The 22889-nt window shown below is 57.0% G+C and overlaps 2 protein-coding genes across 8 annotated transcripts; one reads left to right on the forward strand and one right to left on the reverse strand.

The window, feature by feature from the left end:
* The first annotated feature begins 292 nt into the window (after positions 1-292).
* On the forward strand, positions 293-12954 carry HOOK2 (hook microtubule tethering protein 2). 7 transcript variants are annotated; one of them, XM_036422777.2, is made up of 23 exons: positions 293-469; positions 1008-1093; positions 1167-1239; positions 2165-2215; positions 2313-2445; positions 2547-2614; positions 2946-3008; positions 3217-3297; positions 3394-3554; positions 3640-3780; positions 5144-5345; positions 6417-6527; positions 6626-6713; positions 8047-8116; positions 8705-8842; positions 8920-9007; positions 9096-9101; positions 9200-9234; positions 11691-11773; positions 11870-11973; positions 12167-12277; positions 12346-12417; positions 12497-12954. In XM_036422777.2, exons 1-23 carry the CDS (start codon positions 425-427, stop codon positions 12644-12646), a joined length of 2160 nt encoding a protein of 719 aa, XP_036278670.1. In that variant the 5' UTR covers positions 293-424; the 3' UTR covers positions 12647-12954. The 7 variants fall into 7 exon arrangements, with proteins under 7 accessions (XP_036278670.1, XP_036278671.1, XP_036278674.1 ...); XM_036422778.2 differs by having other exon boundaries at positions 11873-11973; XM_036422779.2 differs by lacking the exon at positions 9096-9101 and having other exon boundaries at positions 294-469.
* Positions 12955-15992: 3038 nt separating this feature from the next.
* BEST2 (bestrophin 2) lies at positions 15993-20442 on the reverse strand. Its single transcript, XM_036422783.2, has 9 exons — positions 20190-20442; positions 19964-20058; positions 18979-19212; positions 18718-18872; positions 18345-18422; positions 18042-18194; positions 17877-17957; positions 17535-17689; positions 15993-16819 (listed from the first exon to the last, which is right to left on the reverse strand). Exons 1-9 carry the CDS (start codon positions 20339-20341, stop codon positions 16396-16398), a joined length of 1527 nt encoding a protein of 508 aa, XP_036278676.1. The 5' UTR covers positions 20342-20442; the 3' UTR covers positions 15993-16395.
* Positions 20443-22889: the final 2447 nt, after the last annotated feature.

Consider the following 22889-nt stretch of genomic DNA (forward strand, 5'->3'; position numbering starts at 1 on the left):
GGATCGGAAGGGATTTAGAGAGAATTTCTTCCAGCCGAAGGAAGGGAGGGGGCGTGAGCCGCCTGGATGACAGGGTGCGTGGTTCTGCCTCCATGCTGAGGAGCGATCCTGAGGTCTCCGCTCCTCCTCGCTCCCCTAAGGAGCAGCGTGAGGCGGGAAGCGCAAGGTTGGCACAGACTGACCCCTAGTGGCGGGGCGGGCGCCCGACCGCTGCCCGGAACCAAGATGGCCGCCCCGGAGGCCTGAAAGGGCGCGGGAGGCGGTCACGTGCCGGGGGCGGGGCCTGGCGCCCAGGGGGCGGGGCGGGGCGGCGCTCTAGGCCGAGCGGGAGGTCGAGGTTGCGGGCTCTCGCTGGTGGCGGACCTGGCGGAGGCTGCGGTGGCCGGGCTCCGCGGCCGGCCGGGGTCGGATCCGATCGGGAGCCATGAGCGTGGACAAGGCCGAGCTATGTGTGCCTCTGTTCACCTGGGTGAGTCGGGGGTGGGGCCGGGGACAGGTGAGCGCCCGCTCTTCTCGCCCGGGGCCCGGCCTTGGTTCGGCTCACCTTGTCGTCCTGGGGCTGGGAGGAGGAGGGGGGTCGTCGGCTGGCTGGGCCGATGGACTCTGGCCTGAGCACCCGCCCCTGTCACGTGGAAGGTCTGCGTGGATCGAACAGGTGAAGTCCCGCCCCTTCACTACTGGGTCACGTGGGGCCAGGGCACAGGTGAGCTGGCCTCGTGACCCGTCGCCTGCGGGGAGCAGGTGATTTGATTCCGCCTTGGCCTCTGGGCCTGGTCCCGGGAGGTTGGAGGTTCTGAGGTGAAGTGAGGCCACGCCCCCTCCGGCCCCAGGTGAGCAGAGGCCACTCCTCCGAGGACCGTGCTTGCTGGAGCCACAGGCCAGCCCCTGTTCTACCGTTCAAGTTCAACTGTGTTTAGTTCCTGTTGACTGGAAAAGTCTGCAGAAGGGGATTGGTTCAGTGATCCCAGGTCCTGACGCTGCCTGTTGCGCTTTGCTCTTCCCCGCAGTTGCAAACGTTCCCGGTCCCATCCCCCTGTACCAGCCCGGAGGACCTGAGCAGTGGCCAGGCCATAGCCTATGTGCTGAACCAGATGTGAGTGAGGCCGAGGGGGAGGGAGGGTCCCAGAAAGGTCTCCCAGCAGCTCATTGCGCCTCCTCACCTCCAGAGACCCTACCTGGTTCAGCGAGGCCTGGCTCCAGCGCATCTCAGAAGACCCAGATCCCAGCTGGAGGCTGAAGGTGATCGGTGGACTCAACTGGGTTCAGACTGGTGAAGAGATAATCAGAGGAGGGTCAGCTAGACATATTTCCTGGGTGACGGACAGACAGACCTGGTTAGGAAGAGGAATAGATGTCTGGTGATGGGCCAACTTTATTCCACTCATCTATCCAGCAGGCCTGGGCATGCAGCAAGGAATAACAAAAACCTGCGTGCACAAACATAAATGTTGGCTTCCAACGGCAATGTGTTGTAGGAAGAGTGAGTGAGTGTTCTCAGGCCAGGAGTGAGAGCAGCTGGGGGTTGGTGGACAGTTACTCCAGGTAGGCTGATCTCCGTGTAACATTTGGAGGAATGGCATTCCAGGCTAGGGAACAGCCAACGCAAAGGCTCTGAGTTGGGACTAAGGTTGGTGTGATCGAGGAATGGTAGAGGAGACTGAACAGAAAGCAAAGGAACGGCATATGAGACCTTCGGGGGCCTGGAGGGCTGGGGCAGGGAGGCAGGATTCTAAGCACTGTGCACAGTCAAGGAAGGGTTTTTAGGAAAGGAAAGACACAACCTGGCTTGGGCTGGAAAAAGCTCCCCCTGACTGCTTCGAGAGGAATGGAAAATGGAAGCGGGGCTGGGGCTGATGCAGCAGTTCAGGGAAGAGATGACAGCGGCCAGGGCCTAAGGGTGGCGGGACGGATGGTGACGAGTGAGTGGATTCTGGGGACGTGTGAACAAGATGAGCAGGTGGTTAAAAAAGGCAGGCGGACCGACAGATCGGGCCTAGGAGAAGGGACATTCAGGCAGAGGACGAGGCCAAACGGGGTGAGATGACCAGGGATTGGCAGGGGAGGTGGGGAAAAAAGGACGGGGTAGATATATTCAGGGTGAGGACTGCCTGGCCCCTTCTGGGGGGCTCTGGAACCCTGGACACAATTCCCCATCTCTCCTCAGGTCAGCAACCTGAAGATAATCTTACAGAGCCTGATGGGGTACTCCCAGGATGTGAGTAACTGTAAAGGGATGCAGGGGGTGTATGGGGAGGAGGAGGAGAATCTGTGAGCCCCTGACACCCACCCACCCACCCTCCCGCTGTCCTCAGGTCCTAGGACATCCCATTTTGGAGCAGCACCTCCCAGATGTGAGCCTCATTGGCCAGTTCTCAGACCCTGGAGAGCTCGGCAAGCTGCTTCAGCTGGTGCTGGGCTGTGCCATCAGTTGCGAGAAAAAGCAGGGTATGGGGGTTAGGGGGTCCCTAGGGGAAAACCCAAGGAAGTCCTTCTTCCCCTCCCCCCAATCTCAGTCTCCTCAACCTTGACACCCCCCTCCCCCCCAGAGTACATCCAGAGAATCATGACACTGGAGGAATCGGTTCAGCATGTGGTGATGGAAGCCATCCAGGAGGTAGGAGGGGGTGCCCAGCGTGGCAAGGAGCTGCAGGGGAGGGGGCATCTTCAGGGCAGAGGCAGCTGGCCACGGGCTCTGCCCTGATGAGTCTGGCCTTTGCCTGTAAACTCAGCCGGCCAGATGTCCCTGTCTCCTCTCTTAAGTCTCCATCAAAGGGCCAGTCTTCTCTGTGTGCTGGACCATGGCAAGGGGCCTTCAGGGTGGGACCATAGGGAGAAATGGCTTTGGGGAGAGGAAGATGGAGAGGTTCTCAGGATGGGTCATGGAGGCCTTGAAGGCTGCCCTCGGAGGGCCCAGCTCATCTCAGTGCCACCCCATTTCCCTCCAGCTCATGACCAAAGACACCCCTGATGCCTTGTCACAGGAGACATACGGGAACTTTGACAACCAGGTAAGGGGCGGGGCACCTGGTTAGGTACCAACCCCATTACTATTCTCTGAGGGGTTTGTGTTTTAGCCCGAAAACCACCCCCATCCCTCAGGGCCCTAGCCTCTTTTCCTGGGTTCTTGAAACCCTCCTCTCGGCCCCTGCAGATCCCGGCCTCCTCCCCCCAGCCTCCTCCCCTCCATTCCTGAGTTCCCTGCGCCCCCCCCATCAGTCCCGCAGGTACTACTTCCTGAGCGAGGAGGCCGACGAGGGGGATGAGCTTCGGCAGCGCTGTCTGGACCTGGAGCGGCAGGTGGGGCTGAGGTGGGGACGGGTGCTCCTAGGGCGGGGTTCTCTGGCACAGCCCCCTTCTCCGCTCCAGCTCACTGCGCCTACCCCCTGCCCACAGCTGGTGCTCCTGTCGGAGGAGAAGCAGAGCCTGGCGCAGGAGAACGCAGTGCTGCGGCAGCGGGCCGGCCAGCCAGAGGGCGGAGTCCCCGTGGGCCTCACCGCCAAGAAGCTGCTGCTGCTGCAGTCCCAGCTGGAGCAGCTGCAGGAGGAGAACTTCAGGTGGGGCTGCTGGGGTTGGGGCCAGGCGGGTCAGGGGATTGGGGTGGATGCGGTCCCCTCACGTGCTCCTCCCCCCCCCCCCCAGGCTGGAGAGCAGCAGGGAGGAGGATCAGCTGCGACGTGTGGAGCTGGAGCGGGAGGTCACTGAGCTGCAGCAGCGGAACCAGGCCCTGACCAGCCTGGCCCAGGAGGCGCAGGCCCTGAAGGATGAGATGGATGAGCTGCGGTGAGTGGTGGGTCTCTGGGTCCCGGGGTCCCCACCCCACACCCCCATTGCCAGAGTGCCCCTCTGATGCCACAGCACCTCTGCAACCCTGAAATGCCCTGTGGACGCCCATAATGCCCTCTACACGCCATGCCATCCTAAGCCCCTCTGCACTCTGCATTGTTCTGGACTCCACCACGTCCTCTGGGTATCATCGAGCCCCCTGGACCCATGGTGTCTCCCAGGACCCGCCCAGGGTCCCCTGTTATCCCATGCCCTAGCACCCAGACCTCAAAGCATCCCTGTGATCACAGCAAGCTCAGGGCCCCCACAGTGCTCCCCAGATCCCACTACCTCATTCTAGGTCTTACCTTATTTTTAAATCAAAACATCAATTTTGAGAGAGAGAGAGAGAGAAAGAACATTGAAACATCAGTGTGTGTTTTTTAATTTAAATTTATTTTTATTTTATTTTATCTCTTTATTGATTATGTTATCACGTAATTGTCCTCATCCCCCAATTCCCATCCCAAACCCCTCCCCATGTATGCTCCCAGCTCCCTGTTGTCCATGACCACTGGTTAGGCTTATATGTATGCATACAAATCCTTTGGTAGATCTCTCCCTGAAACATCAGGTTTTGTTGTTCCACTCATTCATGCACTCACTGGTTGTCCTGCTGGGGATCAAACCCGAAACCTTGGCACATCGGGACGATGCTCTGCTTACTGAGCAGGGTTCCCCACCCAGGCCTCAGGATCCCATGGGGCCCTCCAGGACCCCACAGTGCAGTCATCTAGCCGCCCCTTGTAATTCCCGTTGTGCCCCGGTGACACGACTCTGTGTGACTCCGCAGCACCCTGGCAACCCCACAGCACTCCCCCCCTCCCTCAGCCTCACTGTGCCTTCTGTAACTCAAAGGGCTGCCCTGTGGCCCCAGGGCACTTCTGTGATATTCAAGTTCAAGGACCTTATAGTGCTCTGGTCCCAAGCTCTCCCATGGCCCCACCATCACCCCTGCGCCCCCAGCCTCCACATCAACCCCACAGTCACCTTCTGACTCCGGAGTATCGTTGGGGCTCCTGTCCCTCTGGGCCCCATCATTTTCCCTGTCACCCCACAGCCACTCTGTGTCCCCACACAGCGCCACCACTGAGCTTCCCTGATTATGACCCTGGCTAGCATTGACTCGTAGGCTCCCTTTACGTCCCCTAGCAACTCCCCACGGCACCAGGCGTGGGCTGACCATGATCTTCAAGACCCACCACCTCCAACTCAAATGCCCCCAGGCCTACACGATCCCTTCTGCCTCGAGGGCGTTGCACCCAAGCTAAAGCCTGACTTCAGATCCCAGCCACCTCTCCCGCTCGCCCCCTCCCCCCAGACAGTCCTCGGAGCGTGCGGGGCAGCTGGAGGCTACACTGAGCAGCTGCCGCAGCCGCCTGGGAGAGCTGCGGGAGCTGCGGAGGCAGGTGCGGCAGCTGGAGGAGCGCAACGCCGGCCACGCGGAGCGCACGCGGCAGCTGGAGGAGGAGCTGCGCCGAGCCGGCTCCCTGCGCGCGCAGCTGGAGGCGCAGCGACTGCAGGTGCGGCAGGGGCTGGGGTGCCCTGGAGCCCGTACCTGTATGTGGGCCCTCCCGGCTCACTTCATTCACTTTGGGGACCCTCTGGTGGTGCTGAGCCCCTGGAGATGAGTGGTCTCTATAGTTTATATACACCGAGCGGCCAGATTATGATGATCTCTGAACGCATAATAATCTGGCTGCTCAGTGTACATATGTATATATATTAGAGGCCCGGTGCATGAATTCATGCATGGGTAGGGGGGTCTGGCCAGCCTGGGGGGGCGGACATGGTCAGTTGGCTGGCCTGCCTGCTGATCGAACTCCTGGTCAAGGGGACAATTTGCATATTAGCCTTTTATTATATAGGCTATACACTGAATGGCCAGATTATTATACGTTCAGAGATCATAATAATCTGGCCACTCGGTGTATATGGTCATGCCCTTTAGGCAAGCCAGCTGATCTCTGGGTTTTAGTTAGGCCTTGCTCCTTATCCTAAGCTCAGCCCCTCCAGTTCTTTGAGGCTGGGTCCTCTGGCCCTGCCCCTTCACCTTAACACCTTAATTTTTTTTTTTTTTTTTAATTTCAGAGGGGAAGGGAGAGGGAGAGATAGAAACATCAATGATGAAAGAGAATCATTGATTGGCTGCCTGCTGCATGTCCCCACTGGGGATTGAGCTCAAAACCCAGGCATGTGCCCTGACTGGGAATCGAACTGTGGCCTCCTGGTTCAAAGGTTGACAATCAACCACTGAGCCAAACCGGGCACTTTTTTTTTTAATCCTCACCTGAGGACATTTTTTCTATTGCTTTTCAGATATAGTGGAAGGGAAGAAGGGAGCTGGGGAGAGAAACAGTGATGTGAGAGAGACACATTGACCAATTGCCTCCTGCACATGCCCCCGTGGGAGGCAGGGAGCAAATCGCAACCCGGTTAAGTGCCCTTGGCTGGGAGTCAAACCTGAGCCCCTTTAGTGCTGGGGCTGGTGCTCTAACCACTGAGCACACCAGCCAGGGCACTGCCCTTTTACCTTGAACTCAGTCCCTGCCCCTCTTCCCACTCTGCCATCCTCACACCTCCCCCCTGTGCAGGTTCAGGAATTGCAGAGCCAGCAGCAGGAGGAGGCCATGAAGGCTGAAAAGTGGCTCTTTGAGTGTCGCAACCTGGAGGAAAAGTATGAGTCGGTAACAAAGGAGAAAGAGGTGAGGCTGGGGTCCCACCACACAAGCCCCACCCTGCCCCTCAGGGGGTGGCCCACTAGAGTGGGCCCCAAGCGGTGTCTTGCACCCCTTCCCTCCAGCGGCTGTTGGCTGAGCGGGACTCGCTGCGGGAGGCCAATGAGGAGCTGCGATGCGCCCAGCTGCAGCCCCGGGGACCGAGCCAGGCTGGTGAGTTTGGGGCCCATCCCGGGATCCTGGGGTAGGTGTGGCCTGGCGTGCCGTCAGGGCAGCAGAAAAGGCAGAGCCTCAGGACCGGTGTAGGCTGGGAGCAGAGTTAGGTCCTGCTGGAGAGACACCGGAGAGGCAGGGGAGAAGGGCCGACAGGAGGAGGGAGCTGTCCTCCTGAGCTCAGGGTGGGCCACACATCATGGCTCCTTGTCAGCTGGAGGTACTGGTGGGGGCTTATGTCAAGCCAGGCTTGTGTCTGCACTTGAGCCCTCAAAGGTGATTCTCAGCCCAGCTGGTCTGGGTCAATGAATAGAGCACTGGCCTGTGGACCGGAGGGTCCCAGGTTCAGTTCTGGTCACGGGCACGTATCTCGGTTGCAGGCTCCTCCCCAGCCCAGGCCCTGGTTGGGGCTCCTGCAGGAGGCAACCGATCCTAATTGATGTGTTTCTCTCACATCAGTATTTCTCTGTCTCCCCCTCTCTTTTTTCACTCTCTAAAAATCAACGGGAAAATATCCTTAAGTTAGGATTTAAAAAACCAACAAAAAAAGATGATTCTTGGCCCTAACCGGTTTGGCTCAGTGGCTAGAGTAGGGGTGTCGAACTCAATCAGAGAAGGGGCCAAAATCTAAAATCCAGCCTAAATCGCGGGCCGAATGGTTTACTTAACAGTCATAAACTGTCATTGTGATGGAAACACAGCGGAGTGCAGTGATGACAGCGCGGTGCGGGCCACATTGCAAGGCCTGGCGGGACGGATTTGGCCCGCGGGCCTTGTGTTTGACACATGTGGGCTAGAGCATCAGCCTGTGGACTGAAGGGTCCCAGATTTGATTCCAGTCAAGGACATGTACCTTGGTTGCGGGCACTTCCCCAGTAGGGGGTGTGCAGGAGGCAGCTGATCGATGTTTCTCTCCCTTCGATGTTTCTAGCTCTCTATCCTTCTCCCTCTCTGTAAAAAAGCAATAAAATATATTAAAAAAAAAAAAAAAAAAAAGAGAGAGACTGGTTTGGCTCAATGGATAGAGCGTCGGCTTGGGGACTGAAGAGACCCGGGTTCGATTCCGGTCGGGGCATGTGCCTTGGTTGCGGGCATATCCCCGGTGGGGGGTGTGCGGGAGGCAGCTGATCGGTGACTCTCTCCCATCGATGTTTCTGGCTTTCTGTCTCTCTCCCTTCCTCTCTGTACAAAATCAATAAAATATATTTTATATATATATATATATATATATATATATATATATATATATATATATATATATATATAAAGATGATTCTTGGAAAGAGGAGTGGAGGCTGTCCAGCTCCTTGAAAACCTTTCTCACATCCTCCAGACCCCTCGCTGGATCCCACCTCACCGGCCGTGGAAAACTTGGCAGCAGAGATCCTTCCTGCAGAGCTCAGGTATCCTGGAGTCACTCAGAATTCTGGCCACACCCTGGCCTGCCAGGGCCTGCCCACAGCCCCGTCCCCAGTGCAGGCACCTGCCATAACCCCGCCAGCTCAGTTCCCAAGTCCTACCTGGACTCCTAGGCCCACCCAATCCTACTTCTGCCCTTACCTTTCTGGGGCTCTGGCGTGTCTCCCCAGGATCCATCCTCGGTGCACAGAGTAGGTCCAACCCACCTGGCTCCACTAGCCACACAAAGATCCTGTGCCCCTGCCCTGCCCATATTGGGTTCTGCTCCCAGGGCACAGTCCTGTCCTCAATGTAGCTCCTGCTAATTCAGTGCCCTGTGCCTGTCCAGGTGCGCTCTCCCATCCCAGCTCTTTCCATTCCCGCCTCTGCCTTCCTCACAGCCCCTTCCCTAAGTGTACAGACCAGTTCCTGGATCCCCTCCCTCACCCGCATCGCCCCTAGGCCCAGCTCCTGGCCCAGCCCACTTTGGTCTAGGCCTGCGCTAGGGTCTGATTGGGCTCCTCCCCAGGGCCCTGTCCCTTTCCTGGTCCCCTCCAGCAGCATTCACTCCCTGGGGTCTGTCTGGTCTGCAGGGAGGCGCTCCTGCAGCTTCAAGGAGAGAACAGGCGCCTGTGCCAGCAGGAGGCGGCCGACCGGGAGCGGCAGGAGGAGCTGCAGCGCCACCTGGAGGAGGCCAACCGTGCGCGCCACCAGCTGGAGACGCAGAACCGGTGAGGACGCGGTGGAAGGGGCGGAGGCGGCGGCGGAGACCTGCAGCGCAGGCACTGAGCCACCACCTTCCCCGCAGGCTAAACCAGCAGCAGTTGTTGGACCTGCGGGTCCAGGTGGAGGGCCTACAGAAGGCCCTGAAGGAGCAGGAGGCCAAGACCGAGAACGTGAGCGCCCACCTTCCTGCCTGGCCCTCCCTCCTATCCCCTAATAACCCTCTTTTCTTTCCCACCTGCTGCCCGATGCCCCATGCAGTCCATTGTGAGTACCATGGGCCCCGGGGTGACACCTCTATCCTCACCCCAGAAAAGCGTTGGGACTTCTGGACCCCACTCACCCCTGCCTCTTCTCTTCCGCAGCCCGCCCTGCTGAAGAGGAAGCTGGAGGAACACCTGTGAGTCCCAAAGGGAGGGCTCTCCCAGTGGTGGGGGAGCGGGGCAACGGTGTGGAGGGAGGGGAGGTGTCGTGGAGAGTCATTTGTGAGGCGAACCAGTCAGCGGGAACACAGATTGAAAGTTCAGGTCTAGCGGGGCAGCAGTAAAGACTGTTTTGGGGGAGCAGTGGAGAAACCACAGAGAGAATTTCACCAAAGTAGTCTCACTTTGCTGGAAGTGATTGTCTTCTTTTACTTTTTTTTTTTTTAAATATATATTTTATTGATTTTGTACAGAGAGGAAGGGAGAGAGATAGAGAGCTAGAAACATCGATGAGAGAGAGTCATCGATCAGCTGCCTCTTGCACACCCCCCACTGGGGATATGCCCGCAACCAAGGTACATGCCCTTGACCAGAATCGAACCCGGGTCCCTTCAGTCCCCAAGCCGACGCTCTATCCATTGAGCCAAACCGGTCTCAGCTTCTTTTACTTTTTACAGCATTTAAAAAACTATTTTAAATAATGATCACATTTATAGTTTAAAAACCAAAATGTATACCTCCAGTGTCCCCTCCTCCCCGCTCCCTCCACCATTGACTCAGTTTCCACCCCATTCTACGCCCATTCCTATTAGTTTATTATGGAAATCCCTCCAGAGAATCTTTTCCTTTTTCTTCAGTTACAATTTGCATTCAGTATTATTGTGTATTAGTTTTAGGCGTACAGGATAGTGGTTAGACAATCATTTATTTTATAAAGTGTTTCCCCCTCAAGACTTTTTTTAAAAAAAGTATATTTTATTGATTTTTTACAGAGAGGAAGGGAGAGAGATAGAGAGTTGGAAACATCGATGAGAGAGAATCATCGATCAGCTGCCTCTTGCACACCCCCAACTGGGTGTGTGCTCACAACCAAGATACATGCCCTTGACCGGAATCAAACCCGGTACCCCTCAGTCCGCAGACCGATGCTCTAGCCACTGAGCCAAACTGGTTTCGGCCCCCTCAAGACTTTTAAAGCAAATATAAACAATATGAATATTGATTTTAATTCTCAGTCCGTATTTACACAAAGGTAGTATTAATATAATATGTGCTAGTCTATACTTGCTTTTCCTATTTACGATGACAGAGAAATTTCTCCAAATAAATAATCATTATTTTTTATAAATATAGCAGCCTGGTCCTGGCCAGGTGGCTCAGTTGATCGGAATGTCATCCTGTGCACCAACAGGTTTTGGGTTCGGTTCCTGGTCAGGACATGTATGGGAGGCAGCTAAATCTCCCTTCTCTCTCTCTCTCTCCCACTTCCCCTCTTCTTTCTCTCTTTCTGAACTCAACAAGCATATCCTTGGATAGGGATAAATATATATATGGCGGCCTGTGTAAGCGGGGGTCCATGGGAAACCTGGCCTTACTGAAAATGACTTGGGTGGTGGCTTTCTCAGCTCTGACCAAGGATAGAAGGTAGCTGAGGCTCGCCCGGAGCACAGAAAAAGTTATTTCCTTACCGAGTCTGGATACTTGGAGGCATTAGAGCTTAATTCTCCTATAAAATTCTGGGTCAGAAGGGCTGGTCTGTAGCATTTTTTGTGAATATCAGAGTGTATTTAATTTGTTCTTTCTAGGTATTTACAATTTCAAGCAAAGCAACAAGTGTGAAACCTTGCATAGACATTGTTCCACCTGTGTGCAGCTATATCACAGAAGTGGAACTGAGACTCAGAGGGCACACACCTTTGTGATTTTAGTAGATGTAACTGTTAGATGTGCACGTCCAGTGCACAATAACAGTGTTACCTACAGGGAATGCTATTAAGTCTTTTGTGTTTTTGCTACTGGTGGAAATTAACCTAGGTACAACTTATAGTTAGCATTTCATTTTCTTACAAGAGATTTGCATTGTAGAAAGATCTTTGGCTGTTGGGTGGAGAATGGAACTGAGGGGTTGAGAGTAGAACAGACTGGCAATGGGTAGTGGTGGCTGGATCAGAATGTGAACTGTGGCCGAAACCGGTTTGGCTCAGTGGATAGAGCATCAGCCTGCGGACTGAAAGGTCCCAGGTTCGATTCCAGTCAAGGGCATGTACCTTGGTTTCGGGCACATCCCCGGGGGGGGGGGGGGGTAATGCAGGAGGCAGCTGATTGATGATTCTCTCTCATCAATGTTTCTGACTCTCTATCCCTCTCTCTTCCTCTCTGTGAAAAATCAATAAAATATATTAAAAAAAGAAAAAGAAAAGAATGTGAGCTGTGACATAGGAGAAGTGGACCGATGGGGGGGGCTGGTCTACGGGCTACCTGACTAGGGGTCTGGGGGGTTGTGGTTCTGGTGGCAGAGGAGGCCCTGGGGCCAGAGCACACAGCCGCTGTGCTCGGGAGGCAGGCAGAGAGGCCTCTGCAGCGAGGCAGGGACACCGCCAGCCAGCTGGGAATGCCTCGGCCACCACCACTGCCGCTTGTCCCCCGCCCACAGGCAGAAGCTGCACGAAGCGGATCTGGAGCTGCAGCGGAAGCGCGAGTACATCGAGGAGCTGGAGCCGCCCGCCGACGGCAGCAGTGAGCCGCGCTCCGCAGCCGGGCGGGCGGGCGGGCGGGCGGGCGGGGGGAGACCTGGGCTTGGCGGGGATCTCAGGGGCCACTTTGTTCCCCCAGCAGGCCGGCGAATCGAGGAGCTTCAGGACAGCCTGCAGAAGAAGGAGGCGGACCTGCGGGCCATGGAGGAGCGGTACCGCCGCTATGTGGACAAGGCGCGCACGGTGAGGGTGCTGAGTGGTGTCCAGCCTGCTGCCTCCCACAGTCTGCACATCTCTGCCCCCACCCCCATGCCTGTCATACCCCATTGTGGCACAGACTTACACCACAGCCATGAGCTGTCACACTCAACACTCCAATGGGTCCAACAACCTGTGAAGCCAAGGTCACCTTGGCTGTATCTGTCCCAACCCCTAGGTCATACAGACTCTGGAACCAAAGCAGCGGCCACCAGGGGGCGTGCTTCCGGAACTCCATTCCTTGAGGACACAGCTCCGGGAGCGGGAAGTCCGAATCAGGCACCTGGAGGTGGGTGCCCTCATCCCTCGTCACTGCCCCCAGCATAGCCAGGCCCTTGACTGTTGCCTCCTTGGCAGATGGACTTTGAGAAGAATCGAAGTCAGCGGGAGCAGGAAGAGAAGTTGCTCATCAGCGCCTGGTATAACATGGTGAGTGCACCGCACCAGCGCTGGAGTGTCGGGGGCATCCCCTGGGCTCATCGAATGCCAACCACACCCCTCTCTCCAGGGCATGGCCTTACAGCAGCGAGCAGGGGAAGAGCGGGCACCTGCACATGCTCAGTCGTTCCTGGCACAGCAGCGGCTGGCTACCAATGCTCGCCGTGGACCCCTGGGCCGCCTAGCGTACTTGAACATGCGCCCCATTGACAAGCATTGATGAACCTCGGGATCCTGCCCACCTGCCCACCCGCCCAGCCAGTCAGGGCTTAATCCTAGATCCCCCAATTCCCCCAGGGCTCAGCATCATGCCTGGGTCAGCTGCTTGAGAGCCTTGAGGCCATGACCTGTGCCTTTTGTTCTCGTTGGTGAGACAAGAGTACAGGCCAGGGTGGGAGGCAGGTATGGGTGTGTTCTTTCTAGCAATGTGATTCTTACCCTTAATATTCTCCCTGAAATTAATGAGCTGCCAGGGTACAGAGAGTGATTTTATATTTGAGAAGAAAAATAATAAAGACTTTCAATCTGTCCCGGCTGGACTCTGGGCACTGAGGTGAGGGAGAGACTATGGGCCCAGGACTCAGAGCACTGCTTTTAAGAAAGGCCTGGCTGTGGTCTCACTAAAGTGTGAATGACTGACAGTACCCAGTGAGAGGTGAGAGTCATATTTGCGTTTGTGTAACTGTGCACGTGTGGTGGGTTTTAAAGAAGCTTCAGACAAAAATCCCTGCTTTATGAAGCCATTATTTCCAATGAAATAAAGAAAGCAGACAATAAAGGAAATAGATAAAAGCTTTTTAAAATATATAATTTATTAATGTTTTACAGAGAGGAAGGGAGAGGGATAGAGAGTTAAACACATCAATGAGAGAGAAACTTCCATCAGCTGCCTCCTGTACATCCCTACTGGGGATGTGCCTGCAACCAAGATATATGCCCCTGACCAGAATTGAGCTTGGGACCCTTCAGTCCACAGGCCGACACTCTATCCACTGAGCCAAACCGGTTTCAGCTAGATAAAGGTTTTATGTGAGAAGTGTGATAGAGAAAAATAAAGCAGACAGAAGTGATAAGGATACAGGAGGTAGATTGCCATTAAAAGTTTTTTTTATAAGTATTTATTTGAGCCCTAGCTGATTTGGCTCAGTGGATAGAGAGTCAGCCTGCAGATGGAAGGATCCAGGGTTCCATTCCAGTCTAGAGCACATACTTTGGTGGCAGGTTCCCTGGTCCTGGAAGGGATGCATGCAAGAGGCAACCAATCGATGTGTCTTTCACATCATTGCTTTCTCTATCTCTCCCTCTCCCTTTCAATGGAAAAATATCCGTGGGTAAGGATTAACAACAACAGCAGTAATAATAATTTTTTAAAAATATATATTTTATTGATTTTTTTACAGAGAGGAAGAGAGAGGGATAGAAAGTTAGAAACATCGATGAGAGAGAATCATCAATCAGCTGCCTCTTGCACACCCCTACTGGGGATGTGCCCGCAACCAAGGTACATGCCCTTGACCGGAATCGAACCTGGGACCTTTCAGTCCGCAGACCGATGCTCTATTCATTGAGCCAAATCGGCTTCAGCAATAATAAATTATTTGAGGCAAATTGACAGTACGATGGGAAGCAAGATCTCAAATGCTCCAGGAAGTGGGGATTTTTAAAAAATATACTTCTTTTTAAAAAAATATCGTTTATTAATTTTTTTACAGAGAGGAAGAGAGAGGGATAGAGAGCTAGAAACATCAATGAGAGAGAATCATCAATCAGCTGCCTCTTGCACACCCCCTACTGGGGATGTGCCCGAAACCAAGGTACATGCCCTCAACCGGAATCGAACCCCGGGACCCTTTAGTCCGCAGGCCAATGCTCTATCCACTGAGCCAAACAAGCCAGGGCAAAAAAATATACTTCTTTTATTGATTTCAGAGAGGAAGGGAGAGGGAGAGATAGATAGGGAACATCAATGATGAGAGAGAACCATTGATTGGCTGCCTCCTGCACGCCCCCTTCTGGGGATCAAGCCTGCAACTCGGGCGTGTGCCCTTGGCCGGAATCCAACCCGGGACCCTTCAGTCCACAGGCTGATGCTCTATCCACCGAGCCAAACCGACTAGGGCAGGAAGTGGGGATTTTTAATTAAAGGCCAGCAAAAGAAGTCTGGCCAAAGAATTGATATAGTGTAAGCAGAAACCTGAAGGAGAGTAAAGAAGGGGCCATGTATTATAGGTCTCTGGGGAAGAGCAATCGAGCCAGAGCAAACACCATGTCCGAGGCCCTGAGATGAGGCCGTGCTGGATGGGATAGAGGGAGAGTGTGGAGTGAGTGAGGGAAGGGAGGAGACCAGGGCAGGGAGATTGTTCAGGGCCTGGTGAGCTGTGGAGAAGACTAGCTTTTATCCTAAGTGTGGTGGGAGTCGTGGAAGCGTGCTGTCTAATTTGGGCGTCCCTACGCTCCCCGGAGCTGCTGTAGGAGGAACTGACTGGGGAGGGTTAAGGCCAGAGCTGGGAGGCGAGGGCAGAGGTCGCTAGTCCAGCCGGGTGGGTGCATACCAGGGGTGGGGGCCCAGAGGAAGGAGAAATGGCTGGACTCTGGATACAGTTTGAAGACCAAGCCGATGAGATTTGCTGCTGGGCTAGTGTGGAGGAGGGTAAGAGAAAAGAGTTGAAGATGACTTCCGGTTCCAGCCTCATCGTCTGGAACAGGGGTCTTCAAACTACGGCCCGCGGGCCACATGCGGCCTGCAGAGGAGTCTGATCCAGCCCGCCAGGTTTTTTGGGCAGTGAGCGCAGCCGAGGTGTTACAGTAGGAATTAGTAGTTCATATAGTCCGGCCCTCCAGCTCTCTGAGGGACCGTGATCTGGCCCCACTTTAAAAAGTTTGAGGACCCCTGGGAAGGACAGAGCCAACGGAGAGAGGCTGGGAGCCAAAGGGGCGCTGGCTCTGGGACATGTTATGTCCTATTGTGTCCAAGATGCCCGAGAGACCCCTGACCTACGTGGAGACATTGAGCAGACAGTTGGACCTATGGGTCTGGACCAGTGGTCGGCAAACCGCAGCTCGAGAGCCACATGCGGCTCTTTGGCCCCTTGAGTGTGGCTCTTCCACAAAATACCACAGCCTGGGCGATTCTATTTTGAAGAAATGGCGTTAGAAGAAGTTTAAGTTTAAAAAATTTGGCTCTCCAAAGAAATTGCAATTGTTGTACTGTTGCTATTTGGCTCTGTTGACTAATGAGTTTGCTGACCCCTGGTCTGTGTGGACATTTAAATACAGAGGTCATCAGCACATGATTGAATTAAGACCAGGAGCACTAAAAGGGTCTCTGAGAATTTAGGGACGTGGCATAGAAAGGTTGCTTGTAGAGTCATAAGTCAAGGCTGGCAGTGGGAAGCTGTGGCCCTGGGACTGTGGCCGGTACTCAAATGGGTGAGTAAAGTCCTGTGCTCTGGTGGGGCCATTTCAGAGAGCAGACTTTGGAAAGATGTGGGCAGGGCATTTGAAATAACCTGGAAAATTGCTGAAAACAGACTTAGCATAACGCGTGGCAGGAGAAGACTAATACATTTGAGTAGAAACCACTGACATTTTATTGAGCACCTATTATGTACAAAGGCTTTAAGGCTGTTCTTTCATTCCCATCCTCGCCACTCAAAGAGGGAGGCACTCATATCTCCATTTTGTGGAAACAACACACAGAAAGAACCTTTCCAGGCAGTTGCGGGCGAGGGCACCGGCAGAAAGAATGAGCTGCTCTAAGCTGGAAAAATGCCTTTCCCCTTAGCCCAGGGCCTGCCCACAGGAGACACAGGCCAGACGAGAAGGCAGGCGCACAGGTAGCGGGAGCGGGTCTAAAGCCGGCAGATGACATTCTCGAGGGGCTTATGCAGACCCAGATGTCTGCATGGGTGCCCTGTGGGTCTTGCTTCCTGGTTCTTGGGGATCTGGGGCCCAAGGGTCTCAAGCGTCTCAAGCCAGATTCTCCTCTTCCTCGCCAATGGGGCTGGGCAGCCAGGGCGGAGCCGGCCCTCGGGGTGCGGTCATGGGCACTGCGGTGAAGGGCTCAGCGTCCGGCCCCGGGGCTGGCGGCTCCGGCCCGGCGTGGGGCTCGGGCTCCGGCTCTCGAAGCCCGGAGTCCAACAGCAGGTCCCCACAGTCACACTCCGGGGCTACGCCGTCGAGGGCGCTGGTGCCCGCGCAGCTGGCGGCTGTGGACGCCTCGGACACGCAGCTGTTCTTGCGGCGCATCAAGGACAGGCGCCGGCCCAGCAGGCTTCCCGCAGCCGTGCCCGGACCCACCGGCAGGAGGCGCTGCAAGAAGTCGCCATGCGCCTCGCCCAGCGGCACGTCCGCGCCGTCGGGCCGCTCAAACTGCATGTCCTCCTTGGCCAGCCTGTGGGACGGAGAGAGGGTCAGCACTGCTGCCTCGCCCCTCTCCGTGGTTGACAGAGGTGGGACCGAGGCCCACTGCCTTTCCTGGCTCCACTCACCCACATGACTCACTTGTCCCAAGAGATCGTGGCTGCTCACCCAAGTGCCAGGCCTTTTCCCCTGGCTCTGGCTCTGCTTCAGATTTAGGCCTCCAAGTGTGGCATCATACTGCTTCTGACCACCCACCCAATCCTCACACCTCTTAGCCCTTAGCTCTGACTTCAATTTAGTGGCCTGATCCCAGACCTCCCAATCACTATCCTCGTAGACTTTATTATTATTTTTTTTTTAAAGAAGCAATGGTTTATTTCTATCTCACTTTATATGTGTCTAGAAATTTGTGTGTGTGTGTTTTTAAGTATATTTTTATTTCAGAGAGGAAGAGAGAGGTAGAAACATCAGTGATGAGGGAATCATTGATGGGCTATCTCCTGCACACTGGACAGAGCCTGAAACCGGGTAATGTGCCCTTGGCCAGAATCGAACCTGGGACCCTTTGGTCCGCAGGCCGACACTCTATCTACTGAGCCAAACCAGCTAGGGCTATCCTCTTAGACTTTAGCTCTTAGCCCCAAATTTCCAGTTTAGCCATCCCACAGATCCCTGCCCCCTTCAATTAGTCCCCACAGTGCCCTAAGCCTAGCGTCCAGCAGGCCCCGCCCACCCCGCTGGCTCACGTGATGTCGAAGGTGGAGCCCTGGAAGGAGGGCTGCAGCCTCAGGAAGGCGGTGGCTGCGGTGTAGGGGGCCCGGGCCTCCGCTGCGTCCCAGTACAAGTCCCTCTCCAGCATGGCCAGGTCATCGTACATCTCGTCCACGGCCAGCATGGACACCTGCAGCCGGGGACACCGCGCTGGGTGGGGGAGCAGAGCACGGGCGCCCCCCGAGGCCTGGGCCCGCAGGAGTGTGATGCCAAGGAGAGAAGGATGGGTCAGAGGTGAGGCCTGGGCAAGCCGTGGCAGGGTGGACTGAGGCCAGGGCCACTTTGGGAGCCTGGGCATGGGCTCAAGGGAGTCTCACCTGGAAGTTGCGGTCGATCAGGAAATTGGTCTCAAAATCGTCGTCGTCCTCTCCAAAGGGGTTGATGAGCTGCTCTGCTACCTTAGCGGGGAGCAGGGAGGTAAGCAGAGACCTGAGAAGCCCTGCCCACCCCGCTCCCGGCGCCCAGGCTCAGGGCCCGGCCACCTTGAGCCAGCCGGCGTAGAAGAAGAACTGCAGCAGAGTGAAGACCGGCACGAACAGGTCAAGGTTGTGGTCTTTGTAGCCCTGCGCGGGGTCTAGGAACTGGCGACCGATGACGCAGGCCAGGAAGTAACTGTACACAGCGATGGTCACCACCTGGGGGCAGGCAGGGGCCAGGTCAGGGCTCCCCTGGCCTCGGGTTCTCGGAGATCAGGAGTCACCGGGATGGGGCCCTAGCTGGCCCTCCATCTCCCCTTGAGACCAGGTATCTGACGGAGGATCTACGCGGAGGCGCTGCGGGGTTACCTGGGTGTAGACCAGGGGTATGCTGATCCAGTCGTAGTGAAAGAGCATCGCACACTTGCCCCGAAACACGGTCAGCTCCTGGGGGCAGATGCAAGTTACGGGAGGCCTGATGCATGAGCTCACGCGTGGGGATGAGGTGTGGGTCCTTGGGATGGAGGTGAGTGGTCACTGTGTGCTTCTGGGAGCGCCAGGGAGAGTATTTGGTGGTGAGTATACCCCTGGGGTGCCACCCCCCTCCCCGTGAGATAGCTGTGCACCTGGGGGCTGCTAGGTCAGGGTGTTTGGAGTCAGCCCCGTGGGGAGGCGAGTACCACTCCGGGACGGGGTACCACTTCTCTGGCCTTTTGTATGAATGACCAGCCGGCCAGCCCACCTCCAGCAGCAGTTTGAGGGCGCCGTTGTCGCGGATGCGGCCCTCCCGCCGGGCCTGGGCCGCCAGGTTGGAGAACCAGACGCAGGGCACCCAGTACTTGTTGTAGGATGAGTTCAAGTTCTCAAACTTCTTGCGCTCCTCGCGGGTCATAAACCCTGGAGGGGAGAGACGGAGGAGGGGGTGGGGCGGGTCACTCATCCTTACCGGGTCACTGGCCCCGCCCTCCCTGGCCCCGCCCCGCCCCGCCCCGCCCCGCCTCACCCGCCTCCACCACGTGGTCCATGGTGGGGAAGCGCTTGAAGACGGCGGTGCTGACGGAGCGCAGGATGAGCACGGCCGAGAGCCCCGCGTAGCGCATGAGCGTGCGCCGGTAGAGGCGGCCGCGCTCGTCGCGCCCGTGCACCGTGCCGGACACGATGCACATGAGCGCGTCGGGCAGCGGCATGCACAGGTACTGGCTCCACCAGCGGTTCACCACCAGGTTCACGTAGAAGCCTGCGCAGAGCCGGGAGGGACGCTCGTGGGGACGCGGGCCAGGGGGGTGCGGGCCCAGGGTGTGGGGGGAGGAGGGACATGGAACCTGCATCGGCAACACCCCCGGCAGGCGGTCACCCTGGCCCCGCGGGGCCTCCTGGGTTCGGGGTCCAGCTCTGGGGTCACTCTGGCTACTCACTGGGAGTCCCCTGGATGGGGCCTGGGGTCTTAGTGTGCAGGCAGAGGCAAAGGGCCCACGGGCAGCCTGCACCGAGGTCACAGGTCGCCCCTGAGCCAGACCTATGAAGGGGGTGGGCACAGGGTCTATGTCCTGGCATAGGCTGGTAACCCCACCGTGTGGGCAGAGAACACGGAGAGGAGGCTGGGAGCCAGGCTTGCCAGAGAAATACCGCCGAGGCTGGACTGGAGAGGACAGATTGCTGCGATGTCCCTGGAGGAGGTTCCTGGGGCTGGACACGGGGAGGGAGGGGCACAGGTGTCTTATGCAGACACAGGCCAAGGCCCCGGGTGACCAGGGCTGAGCATGTGGGTGACATGAAATTTTCAAGGGGCACTGTGGCCAGGAGATACCCAAAGACGTAGATATCTAAAGGATGGGGAGGCGGGGCTGTGGGGCTGGATTGGAGGGGGGTCTCAGAGAGGCAGGAATGGGGGGGTCTGTGGGGCTGGGTTGGAGGGGGAGTCTCAGAGAGGCAGGAATGGTCTCTCGGGATGGGGGATCGGCACCGGGGACTCTGGAGCGCGGACGCACCGAGCACGAAGGAGACGGGGATGAGGCTGGCGTACTGGTCGCAGTAGATGACGAGCTTCTCGAAGTAGCGCTTGTGCCCCTCGGCCAGCACGAAGCTGCGGGCAGGGCACGGGGTCAGGGCGCGCTCCCTCCCCGGCGCACTCTCTCCCCGCTCCGGTCCCGCCCCGCCCCGCCTGCACCCCGGTCCCCGCACCCCGGCCCTTCCTCAGCCCAGCCGGCCCCTCACCGGTAGGCCGCGCTCAGCGCCATGTAGAGCCCCAGGAAGCAGAGCAGCTCCCGCCACAGCAGCTTGTAGATGCTGCCGCGCCACAGCAGCAGCAGCTGCGAGAAGCCGCCGAAGCGCGCGTTGGCCACGCGGGCCGTGTACGTGACGGTCATCGGGGCCGCCGGTCTGGCCGGAGGAGGTGGGACCGGACCGAACGCCCACCTGTGGCGGAGGAACCGGAGCGGGGGGTTGGGGGGACCGGAGGGAGGCTGGGGTCTACAGGGGGGGGAGAGGGGGAAAGTGTTCCTATGACTCAGTTCAACGTGTCCTCCCTGCCCAGCCACCTCCTGGTCCACCCTCCTCCTGGCCTTGCTCAGGCCCGTCGCTCGCTGCCCGTCCTCCCCAAGCTTCTCCGGCTGCCCACCCCCTTCTGGACTCCTGTTCCCCATCTTGTGCCCACCCCCTGAGGCTGTCTCCCCAGCCTCCAGTCTCAAACTTGAGTTAAGCGAGGTGCCTTCTATCCCATCTCATCCCATCCTCTTACCTGGGCTCCACCTACGGCTTCCCCTTCTCCCCGAGTCCCCAGTGCCTCCGTTTCTGGGTTCTCAGACTGCCCCACCCCATTTCTCTTTCTCAGATCCCACCTGGCCCACCCCCTCCCCCAGCTCCCAGTCTCTGCCCTTCCCCTGCACTGCACTCCCTTTCGGAGCCCTAGGAAGCCATCCAAGTTCCCTCCTGCTGCAGCCCCAACCCCCCCTCAAGCTGGCCTCTTCTCCCCACAGCTGCCCCAACTCTCACCCTACCCCCTTAATGATCTTTCCCCTCTTCTGGGTCTCCTTGATCTTCCCTCCCTTCATTCTCCAGCCTTCCAAGCTCTCCACTCCACACTTGGAGGATTCTGATGGGTTGCTGCCTGATTCCTGCCCACAAGCCCACCTGTCCTCGGGTCCCCTGTTCCCCTGGGCCCTTCTCACCTGGCGGCAGCGCAGGACTCACAGACGGGCAGGTGGCTTCAACGTTGGGTGTAGCTTAAGCCAGACCCTGGAGTGGGAAGGGGCTGAGCAATGGGCGTGGACAGTCCCTCCCTGGCCCACACCCCTGGGCTGCAGCCTCAGAAATTTGTAGAAGTCTGGCCAGTTTGTTACCTGGAGCAAGGGGAGAACAACCAGGCCTCCCGGCTCCTCCCTGGCTCTCTCCCTGGCAGTCACTGGCAGGTCCAAGGGATCTTGGACCCAGAGCTGGAGGAGGGGGCGGGGACTGTGTCCTTCCCCGTCTCTCTCTCTCTCTCTCTCTCTCTCTCTCTCTCTCTCTCTCTCTCTCTCACACACACACACACACACACAAACACACACTGCTCAGTGGTGTCGGTTCACTCCATAGTCACAACGATGTACCGTACTTAGAAACATACATCATAGACCCAGGCACAAATCAGCTTCCCTCAACACAGACACACCAGCTGAGTGCAGACCCCACACAGCCGCACACCAGCCCACAGAGGGTGGTAGCACACGCTTATTCCTGATTTTCCCTGCACCAAGATACACTTGTGGTCACACACGGATGTGGGAATGCCTGCCCTCTGCGCAGGTACACATTCTCCTGGGGCCTTAGATCCATCAGTGTTGCAAGGACACACTCACACAAGTCACCCCTCCTCAACAGTCCCAGACCCTCCACAGTCCCACCCAGACAGTCGTACCCATAACCCATGAAACACGCCTGCATTTGCACATGGATGGGACGCCCTCTCTGATGCCCCCTCAGTGTGGTGTGCACACACCCCTGTCCCCGCCACACGCACCTCAGATCTCAGACCCACTCAGCACTGTCGTGAACACACGAGCTTCGGGACAAGGATTTGTCCCCACATCTGGCGTGGGTGCAGGAGAGATGTTCCCCCTTCACAGACACACCTGCAAAGTGGACACTCCCAGCCTGGCGCAGCCGGCCTCCCATCCCTCTCCGCAAACACGCAGCCTGGCATGGGAGGGGCAAGAGCTCAGGTCCAGACCCCGGGCCCCTCCAGTCTACCTTGTGCGCTAGGAATGTGGACAGCTTTACGCGGCTCCACCCGGAAGCCCTGCCAGCCAGGACACCTTGTTCCAAGCCTGGCATATGCCTGCCCCGCCTGGGGTAATTAGGAACTGGCCCAGGCTGGCTACCCTCAAACCAGCTTCTCGCTGTCCAGCTGCCGGACAGCCCATAAAAGTGGATGCAGGTTGGCACTGCTAGCTGTTGGCTCCGGGTGGGTGGGGTGGGGGGCGGGGGACAGGCTCCAGGTTGGTGCAGCTCCATTCCTGACCAGAGGATGTATATTTATACAAACTGCAGCCAGCTTCTCCCCTCCCCGTGCACATCTCCCTCCTCCGGTTCACAGGGTCCCCACACACTTCTGACTGCTGGACACCCGCTGGGCTAGGGGCAGGTTGCCCAAGCTAGTTCACAGGCAATGTTGTAACAACGAATAGTAACATTTGTAAAGAGCTACTTATTTCACCTGAGTCCTTACAAGCAGGCTTATGAAGTCGGTCTTCGTCATTCCCACTATCTGGTAGGGAAACTGAGGCTCAAATGACGCCGCCCTTTGACGGCACAGCTGGGATTTGAACTCAGGTGGTTCAGCTGGGAGCCAGGGGTCTCTGCCACAGGCTGCAATACTGTTTGTTTACAAATGCCACCCCATCATGCCCACACCCGCTTGCGCACACCCAGTACAAT

This window comes from Pipistrellus kuhlii, unplaced genomic scaffold, assembly GCF_014108245.1.
Source record: "Pipistrellus kuhlii isolate mPipKuh1 unplaced genomic scaffold, mPipKuh1.p scaffold_m20_p_73, whole genome shotgun sequence".
In the NCBI taxonomy this organism is placed as follows: Eukaryota; Metazoa; Chordata; class Mammalia; order Chiroptera; family Vespertilionidae; genus Pipistrellus; species Pipistrellus kuhlii.

What these genes read in the sequence shown, in the direction of transcription:
- HOOK2 (XM_036422777.2), top strand. Translation starts at nt 425, where the DNA reads ATGAGCGTGGACAAGGCCGAGCTATGTGTGCCTCTGTTCACCTGG. An exon ending in ATCCCAGCTGGAGGCTGAAG is followed by an intron (nt 1,240 to 2,164) that starts GTGATCGGTGGA and finishes ATCTCTCCTCAG; the next exon opens with GTCAGCAACCTGAAGATAAT. An exon ending in TCAGCGCCTGGTATAACATG is followed by an intron (nt 12,418 to 12,496) that starts GTGAGTGCACCG and finishes CCCTCTCTCCAG; the next exon opens with GGCATGGCCTTACAGCAGCG.
- BEST2 (XM_036422783.2), bottom strand. Translation starts at nt 20,341, where the DNA reads ATGACCGTCACGTACACGGCCCGCGTGGCCAACGCGCGCTTCGGCGGC. An exon ending in GGACCACGTGGTGGAGGCGG is followed by an intron (nt 18,873 to 18,978) that starts GTGAGGCGGGGC and finishes TCTCCCCTCCAG; the next exon opens with GGTTTATGACCCGCGAGGAG. An exon ending in CCCTCAAACTGCTGCTGGAG is followed by an intron (nt 18,423 to 18,717) that starts GTGGGCTGGCCG and finishes ATCTGCCCCCAG; the next exon opens with GAGCTGACCGTGTTTCGGGG.